At 33.8% G+C, this 11,855-nt stretch overlaps 1 protein-coding gene across 1 annotated transcript; it reads left to right on the top strand.

The window, feature by feature from the left end:
* Window positions 1-1,167: 1,167 nt before the first annotated feature.
* On the top strand, window positions 1,168-8,882 carry LOAG_03029 (hypothetical protein; the record flags this gene model as incomplete). The annotated part of the gene is made up of 18 exons (XM_020446197.1): window positions 1,168-1,223; window positions 1,319-1,469; window positions 1,673-1,792; window positions 2,213-2,388; window positions 2,722-2,912; window positions 3,226-3,371; window positions 3,518-3,625; window positions 3,928-4,029; window positions 4,158-4,261; window positions 4,343-4,433; window positions 4,567-4,735; window positions 4,828-4,981; window positions 5,730-5,813; window positions 7,004-7,233; window positions 7,406-7,527; window positions 7,894-8,022; window positions 8,204-8,312; window positions 8,683-8,882. The coding sequence occupies exons 2-18, from the start codon at window positions 1,365-1,367 to the stop codon at window positions 8,880-8,882; spliced, it is 2,340 nt and encodes a 779-aa protein (XP_020303432.1). The 5' UTR covers window positions 1,168-1,223; window positions 1,319-1,364.
* Between the last annotated feature and the right edge of the window lie 2,973 nt (window positions 8,883-11,855).

The raw sequence follows: 11,855 nt of genomic DNA, 5'->3' as shown, positions 1-11,855 counted from the left end.
CATCGTCATCATCATCATCATTTGTGAAAGAATCATCATCTGAAGTGTTTATTTAGAACTCGCGGTTACTAAAATTTAAACTTTGGAGTGCATGTGACACATAAATTGCTTGCAAATTCCTGTCAATTGTTTGCATCGGAAGAATCTAATCACAGAATGGATTAGAAAAGATTAAAACGTTGGCATTGTAAATTATTTTCTAGAGACTGGAAACTAATCATGTCTAGTTAATTTAACGCATAACTACATTAATATAACATATCCCGCAATATGTACCCGTACAGTTTTAATATTCAGGGAAATTTGAAGACGGGAAAATGGCGTCAACGTACTTCCTATCCAGATGTCATCCTTGATTGACAGGGAAAGTTCATACTTGAACAGATAAGATTATTTAGTGAATCCACTGGACGTTATCACCTCCGTTATCACTATCGTATAATATAGTGTATGCAGAATGAATGTTGAAAGATCGAAATGGATGAGTGAATGCAACATTACACTTATTTTATATTTCTTTTCGGATAATCTTTCGTTACATGGTTTAATGAAGGACGATATGTAAAGGACAGACTTATGAATCAATTATCACCACTCGTTTTATGCTTATCAGTGAATCCTGGTAGACTTTCTAAAAATAGTCTTGATATATGATGGTCATCTTGTAGACTAAATCCGTGAAAGGGAGGTAAGGAGGTACTATAGACTTATCTCGAATAAAGATGTGAGTTGATATATCAAATAGAAAACAACGTTATAATCAGAGAGGCAATAGAAACAGAAGGAATGAAATATCATTGAGACTTGAGGAGACTTCAGGAGAATGACTACGTATTGTAATTGTGACGGTATAGAGAACCAAAACATTATTAGAAAATAAGAGAGTACAGGGATTGACGAGATTTGCAGCAAATGATGAAGTAAGAAATTGGGGATCTACAGAGATTTATGGTTTGCTTTGGTTAATTGTAAGTTCCTGACCGAGTACCCGAGGGGGCAAGTTCCAGTCTTCCTCGTTAATTCCGAATTTTAGATGGAGTTGAAATTCAGTTTTTGTCGATCGCTGGAGAATTAGAGAGAGAAATAACGTGAATACTTAGAATACATACCGGTTGTTCGTGCTGTTCAGGAGTCACTTTCCTGATCGAATTCCGTTATTCAATGTTCAGTTTCAGATGGCTGGTTGTTGCATCAGTTGATTATACAAAGGAACGTTGGCCAAGGTATTGAGCATACTCCGAAACAAATATCTTTGTTTCTCTTATAATGCTTCTCAAAGATATTTTGTTAGTTATTGACTTATAACAATTTACCTTAGGGTTCTTCGACCGATTACCAATTTGATTGGTGTTTGAACGAATGAAATGACAGCTGCGAAATATTTTGGAGAGGAGAAATTGGAGGATGCGATTTATGCGATATACTTACGTAAAGTACGCTATGTATCACCACCGAACAATGAATCTTCGGTATTTCCTCAATCTTTTCTGTTTTAGTGGTCCGTTTAAGACCGAAAGCAATCAAAGCGAGCCTGAATGACGGATAAAAAAGAAGGGATTCTTGATCTTAGAATTCAGACTAATTTTAATAAAAAGTTGCACTGAAAGGGATGTTCGTTCTTCGTTCCTCACTACATTTCTTTGTTTTCATTATTGTAAATTGGCATTTTTAGGATGATCGCGCGCTAGATATAAGGAGGTACGGTTGCTCTGTGGATAACACATCCGATCATTTGCACTGGGAAACCATTCGAGAACGAGTCATTCGTGCCGGAACATTGCAAAAACTAGTTGTAAATTTTTGCGCTATTATTACCTTGTAGTCAGAAGGAGGAGATAATTTTCGAAGATAACTGTGGTAGAAACAGCATTGTCTTTGATTTTTATGGTTGAGTTATTGTACTTCTAATCAATTACTGGTATTATAGGTCGTTGTTATTTAGGACTCAAATATATTGAAATTTATTTCGGTTAGAATTTATCTTGGTACGATTTTCTCCTGATTTGTAAACAAAATCTGATTAGTGATAATTTAGAGGTTTTGAAAATAAAGAAAGTGAACTGGCTTTATAGTTTTTATTAGATATGTTTAAGCTTTTACAGAAAAACCAAGAAAATCAGGAATCTTTGCTCATGAAGTTTCGTGTATTCTTTTTGATTGCTCATGAAGTTTTGTGTATTCTTTTTGATCCAATAAAGCTTGTAATATTCAGGAGTGCCTGACAAGTGATGATATGTTGATGGATTCGAGACATTTTAATGTTTTTTTCGCCACCTATCGTTCTTTCGCAACATGTTCAAATGTACTGGAGCTTTTACTTCAACGTTATATGTCGCTTGAGATGAATTCGCTGATAATTGGCAAAGCAAAAGCTGTCACTTTGCAATGGTCTTTTTTTTTAAATTATAATACGAAAGTTGTGAGCTTAACTTATGCACACGCTAGAAGAGCACTTTGCTAAACATGTTTTTCCCGCTCTGAATAATTAAGGGTAGTGAATTGCTTTTACTCCCATTATTTAGTTTTTCTTTTAATTTAGCGGCCATTCAAAAATAGATGACGTTACAGCTTTAAGTGATGATAGTGGTATAGCCTAAACTTGTTATCTATAACTTTTGATGCAACAATTCGTAATCAGGGTGCAAAACATGAGATTCGGGACAGAATGGCTTAGATTGCTTTAATTCATGAAATGTATTTGATGGGAAGAGGGGATTTCAGCTCTCTACGTTCTGTAATAATGTGTTGGTTGGAAATGTACCCTGAAGATTTCAATGAGCCAAGTGCCGACTTTACTACTTTGATGCGACTGATCGAGTTTGGCAGGATACATAAAATCACTGATGTGAGGACAAAAGCCCGACAGTTGCGAGAAACCTATAAACGTCAGGTTATGGATGGACGTTACTTAGGTATGTTCATGGTGGTTACAACCACGAATACCAAGTTTATCTTTTCCTTCTATTCTTGCATTTCTTTTCACTTTTCCGTCATGCACCAAAGCTAAAGAGGTAAAGTCGTGACGCTAAAAGTGCATCTTTCATGCAGAGTCTGGTTTCGATACAGGTTCAAAAACGTTTTTTTTAAGTTATCCAGAATCTTTTTTGCTACTAAGAGAATCGTGCTGGAATTTTATATCTCATTCATACTGGAACTTTTTACCTCAATTTCCTTCCGGCGTTCTTCATCTAGTATCAATGAGTTTTTGATATTCGCACTTTATAGCTCAAATACCTTCAATGGAGCAATATGTCTTCAGCACAGGTTATGATGCACCTGATTTCGATACGTGTGTACAGAGGGCTAATATGTTCGATATTGGAAAGGAAAATTGCGTACAGATTGCTGAGCAACTCACGTTTTGGGATGCTGTAAGGTTTTATGCTACTGGTTGCTTAGAAGAACAAATAACTTCATGTCATATTTTTCAGTTTTATTTAGCGATTGTGAGCAAGACTTAATCTGGTTAAACACATGATCTGAATAGTGGTTGCTTTCGTTCATCCGTTTTTTATAGGAATTATTCAAGGAACTGTTGCCACAACAATGCCAAGGTTGCGTGTGGAACAAAAGAAATAAACGAGGGCCAGAAACAGTATACACTGTAAGGGCAACAATTGATCAGGTTCCATTATTTTATTCAAGAAGGTACCACATCTTGATTTTTAATAACTAAATGTTAAAGGTTGGTAAACACTGAAGGTCTTTCAAAATTTCTTAATGGTCACTTGTGATTTCAAAGCATTAGTCTTTTCAGAATGCTAAGTGAAGATTTGTATATTACACTTGGTATATTAATAGCATCTCAGAAATACCCTCATTAATTCAGAGATATCATCACTTTGATATATCAGTTCGATTTAATTCCTATTAATTCCAATTTTTTAGTAATATGTTATAAGACAAAAATAACTAGTGCATTTCCAGTTCAATGCAGTTGTTCAAAAAGTGATGACAAGTATAGTTCTTCCGGATTGCCGGCCTGATTTTCGAGCAAAAATAATCGCAAAATGGATCGACGTTGCAAGGGTTTTTTGAACATTAATATCAATTTGATCCCTCTGTTCATGTAATATAAAATCAGTGTTACCAAACTAGATAATGAATGTTTAGATCTGCAGTTACATATTTTATTTTACACCGAAATTTTCTTTCAGGAACTAAGAGCTTTGAAAAATTTCTCATCATTAAAAGCAATCATATCAACGCTTCAGTCAGAACCGGTTCACAGGCTAAAATCTACATGGGCACAAGTTCCTAGGTATTAAACTTCTCATACTTGACCCAAAAACTTGCATTTGTTCTGTGCTAAAAAGAAATGGATAAAGCCATTGTTTTTCAGTGCGTCACTAGCTCAGTTCCGTGACTTAGCATCAATATTTGATGCAGATGATGATGGTGAAGAACGTCGGGCTAGACAAATTCTTGAAGAAGTGTGATTTATGTATTCTCTTGTTTTCTCCTCTATATTTGAGCAGCCGTAAATTAATATACGAATGTGCCCTAGATTTCACATATTTTGGAACTTTTTTGCACACCGTACGTTTTAGCCAAATTTATTTTTAGGAAGGCACAGCAAAGAAATCACCATTAAAGCGACCACAGCTTATTCAGAATTGTCGAAGAACAAAAAGCGATGTTAATTTAGCAGAATCTCAAGGAACAGTACCCTATCTGGGTACTTTCCTTACTGACCTTTCCATGATTGACCAAGCTAACCCAGATTTCACTGAGGGTAAGCTTGTTTTTTAGATTCATAAGATATTTAACTGAAGATTGGATCCTTATGGAATGACATTTTTTGAATGTCGTTTTCTTTTTTCTCAGAAGGTTTGATAAATTTTGAAAAGCGTCGAAAGGAATTCGAAATAATCGCCAAAATTCGCCTTTTCCAATCTGCATGTCGTGCCTACAAGATCCCTATGGATATGGCATTCTGCTCATGGTTCTGCTTTCTTCCGGCATTGGATGAAAATCAATGGTTATTTTTGTTTCAGTTATATCATTTCAAGTTTTGGTGTGCAAGGTATTCTGGTGGTCTTAGATTTTATTTTCCTTGGTTCCCGGTATATTGCCCATTCCACCATGTTTAGAAATCAGTTTCTATTCTTCTTTTCATAAATTTCATTGAAACAACGACTGTTGTAATTTATTATTGTAACCGTATACACTAACCCTCGAAAAATCTCTCTGCTCTTCCTGAATGCAGTTAGTTAGACGATTCTAATAATTCCAAAAATATTCAGGACTTATTATGTAGCAGTAGTACTCTTTTTCTGAATATGTCTTGTTTTCTCCGTTTTATTTCGTGGCTATTTCAGATTTAGGGGTCGGTATGCTCTTTCACTGGGATTTCGACTTTTATTATCAAAATTTTTTTTTGATATCTCTTTTATGAAAGGTCGAACTAAACTCTGACAAAGCTAGTTTTGAAGTATTTCCAGTATATTGAGGATTAGTGCCCAGGCGACATTTTTGGAACAAAAAGTTTTCAGCTTTTAATCTACAGCATTTTTCACTGCTTTTGATCCATATTTCTTCGCGGAACTCAAAAATTCTCTCCAGATTTGTCGTATGCTATTCGGAGATCTTCTCTTGAGCAGTTTTATTAATTAAAAACATGAAATCATCCAGTACTACTTATTGTTGGCAAGAAATTTTTTTCGTTTGAGTTATTGTTTGTTTTAATTGTTTAATTTCTCGAGCATTTGATAATAAATCTTTTCCAGTTTCGTAAGGTCGTTAGAAGTAGAACTGCCAACTAATCAGGGGGACTCATCGAAGCCAATTCGACCATCACAGGTGTCAAAAATGTAAGGCTTTTATTTAAATAAAATAATGATGAAAGAAATTTCTTCTTTAAATAGTGATGAAATAGTGATGAATAGTGATGAAATATGAAATGGTGTTCTTTAAATAGTGAAAGAAAGTAAACCTTCCCAGGTTCTCGGAGTATATCTCAGGAAGCCCATTCATCATTAAGAGATTTATTAATTAAAATAATTTGGTGATCGTAGGCCTGGGAAGTTAATAATTATGGGACGAGGTCTCTTGTTATCAAATACTTAAACTTTAGAGTTATCAGCACAGCAAAAAATGACTTCATGTTCACTCGCTGAAATGAACATTTTGCACGTAATATAAGATATAAATATAAGATGTATTGAATTTTTAATTCCTGTAAATCTTCAAGAGAGAGGAAGAGAGAGTGGGAGAAAAGGAAATGATGGGGAGAGAAGGAGGAAAAGGGAATAGTAAACAATTTTGTTTACAACTCTGATTATTTTCGTATGTTTTTTATGAAAGAAATTAGTCCATTTCTTTTACTTATTCACTTCTTTCTCGGGCACTTCTTCGTTTCTCAATTCTTTTTCCATTATGTTTGAATCTTTCATACCGAAGTAGATAACTGTTTACTTTTTGTATTATTAATAAGATTCTTTAACAGATTCTTTATGCCACTATAATTTATAAAGAGTTATTTGTAAAACATAGTAAGAAATTCTTAGGAAGGAGCAACAAAAAAAGCACTCAAAATCACATTAAATTTTGGTGGTCATTAGGGTTCATCTATTTCTGCATGCAAATTTATGCAGCATTTCCTCTTATATTTCATGGCTAAAATTTATCTGTCTCATGTTAAAATGATTTTGGTTGAGCTTTGATTGATATTTTGTTGTATATAATTTGAAATTTGCATAAAATTCTGCATAATTTCTCACTGTTACCTAATTACTTTTTAGGAAGAGCGAATGTCATCTTAGACCTAAATTTTCTTCAATCTAGTAAATTTTAGTGACTTGGTATCTGAGGTTTGCAAACAATGCAATTTTTGTAGTTTCTTATTTTGGATCGCTTACTTGATTCGTAGGATTTTTATAACCTTAATTTCTGAAGTACTTCTGCTTCATTTATTTTCTTCATAAATTAATTTTCTTCTCTTTGAGTTGCTTCATTGATTCTTGCTGACAGTGAGACGAAAAGTTATATAAATCTGTTTCAGGAATACATTATCACGGTTAATATCAGGCATGAGTACAGACGAGAATCCAAATGACAGCGGGCAAATATCTAATGATTCGGGTATCGTAACGGAAGATTTATGGTTTGATGCTGTAACCAAACCATTTGCTGAGAAAACATTAGTAACTGTCTGTAGTCCGTTTGGTATCGTTTCTTCGCGATCATTTACTGCTCCTCCAACACCAGCTAGTACAGTTTTCTGGAAAGGTGGTTAGTTTTGTGGTTAGTTATGTTAATATTCAGTTCTTTTTTAAATCTTGTTCTTACTCTTGCTATAGTTTTAGCTGAATTATCAAGGAAAGAAGAAGCTTGCCATTTGTTTCCGGCAACTAAAAAATTAAATTTACCCAAGGTGAATTTTACCAGATTTTATGGTTTTTAGGCAGTGAATTTAATCCTACTGTTGCTTTTTCACATCGACGGTCAACAAGTGGTGGTTGGGACAAGAAGCATCAGTCGAATGATGTTACTGTTGGTACTTCATTGAATTCTTATGGGAATATGGTGAGTTTTTGTCAGATTCACGAACAGTCTGGATCGAAAAATTATTGTGCTGATATGTTACTGTAGTGATTTTGTGGGATACAATGGAATTTGTAAATCAAACACGTATGAAGCGTATCAGTTGGAGATAGTTGTAAGGTATTACAAACTATTCTACACTGTTACTTTGTCACAATTCCTACGTTTTGTTTAGTTTCAAAGAAATACAGTGCATGAAGCAAAACACTGATCTTAACAACACTAAACGTTATTCGGAGTGCCCAGGCTGAAAGCGTGGTGAACTCTAGAAATAGTTATTTTCCTGTCATGTTTGCATATAAAAAGCACTTAAGTTTTAATCACATATTGCAATTTTTTTCTTTGCAGACACCGGAAACGTCATCAGGTTCATGCGTTTCGGCCAGTTCATTGCAGCAGACAACACCGTTCCATCTTGCACGAATCGCTTTAGATGATTCAATGAAAAATGATACGGGCAATGCTAATTATAAATGTGTTAAGATATGGTTTAAGTAACTCAACTATTTTGTGAACAAAGGAATAAGTTTTATGAAATCATTGTAAATGTAGTGAGGATCCCATTAAGTTAATGGACAGGTAAGCAAATATAATATTTGGAAACTTACTATTTACTTTCTTGTTTCTCTGAAGTCAAACGATAAAATCGCTTTTTCAGATTAAAAATGGTGACAGGATGGCGGAATTAATTGAAAGGACTTTAGAAAAACATCTTATCTGTGGTGACCATTCCGAATATTGTCTTGTGCAGCTCCTTCCCGATGGATGTAGGTCTTGAATAGCATATGAATTTTGTAGCTGAAGGTGTTTTTGATGACCTGACATCTTTTAAACTTCTGTTTATCTAGTTCCAGGTTTTTATTTAAATTGTCCAAGTAATGAAGGAGAGAGAGAGAGGTTTATTGGCAGTGCATATTATCGATCCTTTAGAATAATCAATTTGAGCTTCATTTTACGAAAGTTTCCACATTTCTTTTGGTAAGAACTGACAGTATAATTGGGGCTAGATTCAGTACTTATAGCTCCTTTCTTCATCGTAGGTTTTAAATTTCTTCTAACTAGCTATCTCGCTACAGATTTCTAATTTTTAAGGAGAGCTGAATATACTTTTCTTATTTTATTTTTTTTTTAATTTAGGTGAATTCTGCTTGCCGGAGAAATGTAATCCATATTATGCTGTTGCACCAGATCCCACTTCAACAATGTTGAATTTTGTGTTGCGACGAAAAAGCGACGTGGAGCGAGTGGCAGTATCAGGTGGTATTGCAGCATCAAATAAAAAATTAAACAAGATAAAACGATGTAATTTACTACGATGGAGTAGCGGTTATTTATGAATTTTCAGGTTTTTGAAAGCGGATATTTGTTTAATTACTTAAGCGTATTACATTGTTAGGATGGTGCACCTCAATTGTTATCTTTCTTGTTAACTACGTTCTCTTAATAGGTCAAGCGGAGAGTCGAAACCGGGATGGTCTTTTTCCAACCTTTATGAGATCTGAAGATGTGAGGGTTTTGCGCTGTTCTACATTTGCAGTGAAAATGTTGTTGCTGTTCTTAATAAGGTGATAGTCAGTTGGTTTAGCATATTATTTTTTACAGTATGCCTTAGTCATCAATATTGATTTTTTTCCCATTATTATCGTCCGACCAAATGAACTTCACTGTAGCTGATATATACCGCCATAGATCGTAAAGTGAGAGGAGCAGTTAAAATTTGGTAACTAAATAATAACCTAGGAAGAAATTTCGGTGACGTATTTTCCATCTTGCATTTGTTGCTAGTATATGAAATATTTTCATAAATTCTCTATTTTTCAAAAAATCCGAGGAACATCTTTTGGGTGCTTTTTTAGAATCTAGATTTAATTAAATCTTTTTCACAAGCCAACCAATAATTCATCCTTTATATTGCTATGCGCTAATCCTATCATATTCTTCCCACTTTTAATCTTGAACATTGGCAGATGGATTGATCTCTAAAACTTAGAGGCATACAGAAACGTGTTTATTAATTGTGCACTGTTAGTATAAGAAAACATTTGCGTGAAAATACTATCAAGAGTTTAAAGCGTCACGATAGATAGCTGAAATATATTTATCCAACAGCTCATAGCAAACTCATGGCGCTGCTTTATGTAAAGATTATTTTGTTATCATTTGCAATGATCATACTGCAAATCAACGCACCAGTGATGGTTGCTAAGAAATGATATAATTTTACATGCGTTAGCTTAAATTTGTATTTTAATACATTATGATATATATTTCAAACACTGTTCTCCACATTCAGATGAACGGGACATTTTGCTCTTTAACACTATTTCAAAGCAAATATGTTTAAGATTTGAAAACATCATTCTTGAGGAAAAATTAATAAATTAGTTAGCACCATGAGTTCGGAATTGTCCCTCTAAGTTTCTTACTCCAGTGGACTGCTGCATAACCCCAAATCTGTGTTCGTTAATATCTGTTAAGTTCCGCTCATTACACCGACAGAGTCTACTGCTTAATTTCTATGTATTTTTCAAAATTACTGTAAAAAATCTAAGATTCATCTCATTACAAATTTTTGGGGATATGTTTATTCGAACATCAAGGTCAAGTTTTAATGGTACTATATTTATTACTCCTGTGAAATCTTGATTGCTTAATTGCTAACCCACCATTTTAAACAAAATTAACCGTATATAAGGACTTTATTTAGAATATTATCTTTGAAAATTTCTAGATCAGATATTGATTTTCTTCAGATATTGATTTTTATCCATATTGATTAAACTATCGCTTTACTCTTTTTTATATTTATTTCGTATTGTAAATTTTCGAATTTAATTGAAATGATAAATTTTTTAATCCCAGCAGGTTCTAATTTTCATTTGTATGGGAAATGTCATCGAAAGCATACTTGCACATTATTTTACATATCACTCATTATTCTTGGTGATAAGATAAAAATGATGACAACTACATTAATGGACTTAATGACTGCTTAATTTGATACGATGGTTTGGGACCTTTGGTGTGCTTTTTTATCCTACTCGACATTGTCTGCGAAATAACTGTTTAAATTTATTTCATTAATTTATAATAACTGCATTGGGTTTAGGAAGGATACAACAGAAGTAATTCATAGTAAATGCTTCGTGTGAGACTCTGATGTCATCAGTCATTGAAAGTTTTTTAATGGACATTAATGGACTACATTAATGGACTTAATGACTGCTTAATTTGATACAATGGTTTGGGACCTGCTGGTTTCTCCGAAGCCAGCAAATTTTTTTCTTGTGAAGCATGCAATCTATAAGTTTCGAGATCAGAAATTATGAAATTATATGAATTATGAGGTAATAAATATGATACTAGGCTTCTAAGTCTTGTTTCCTTGGTCATTCCATTTCGGGTGCAAATATTCGCTCGATATCTCATTTCACTCTGAACAAACAGACCTACATGGGAAGTCCACAAAATCAATCTCAGGATTATTTCATGTGTTGCCAGATTCAAATTTCTGCTTGTTGTCGTGGGGCATGCTGATTTCTGATTTGGATTTTTAAATTCAAATTTTTAAGAAATTATGAATTGAAGTTCACTGGAAATTGTGGGACGAGTAGACTTTATCGTGTTGATCAATAACACGGAGATCAGCATGGAGAATTCGCGAACATTGATCTGGTACCCTACTGCAGTGAAGATTTTAATATATTCCGCTGACTCCTGGATCATCTTGAAGTATACATCTTAGGTCATAAGAGCCAATTATTTGGATATCTTTCTGGCGAGAGTCCGTCTTATGGGAACGATTTTTTTCATTTTTAAATGCTATGGATATTTTGATGATTCATATACACAAAGATACGATTTTCTGAGAAGGTCAAGGTTGATTATTTTTTGGTTGTTTATAATTTAAAATTTACAATGTATTGAAATTTCAATATGATAAGTAAGCGAAATGCTTGTTCCATCTTTTCAACACTGCAGGATAACGGGAAGTAAACTCTTGAATCGTTTTGGAGCGGAAGTGTTTGAAAGAGTTGTTTGGTGCTTGCAATATTGCCGGTGGATCTCCACAGTCATTCTATTCCGAAAGATTGTCATTACCAACTGAATTTCTTGAATAATGTGATTGATAATCAACTTAGGTTTATCACATATTTTAAAATTTCCTACAAAATAAAGTTTCTCGAAGGGATGCTAACGAAATCCTCCAATATTCACCAACATACTAGTTGTGAAAATATGCTTTATGTTTGGTTCTTTACAGAATTTCGAAAAAGAAAAGCAAGTTGGGTATTTCATTTGAGCAGTTA

This window comes from Loa loa, assembly GCF_000183805.2.
Source record: "Loa loa unplaced genomic scaffold supercont3.287, whole genome shotgun sequence".
NCBI classification, from domain to species: Eukaryota; Metazoa; Nematoda; class Chromadorea; order Rhabditida; family Onchocercidae; genus Loa; species Loa loa.
Note: the sequence above shows the minus strand (reverse complement) of the source record. Positions and strands in the feature narration are given on the sequence as shown.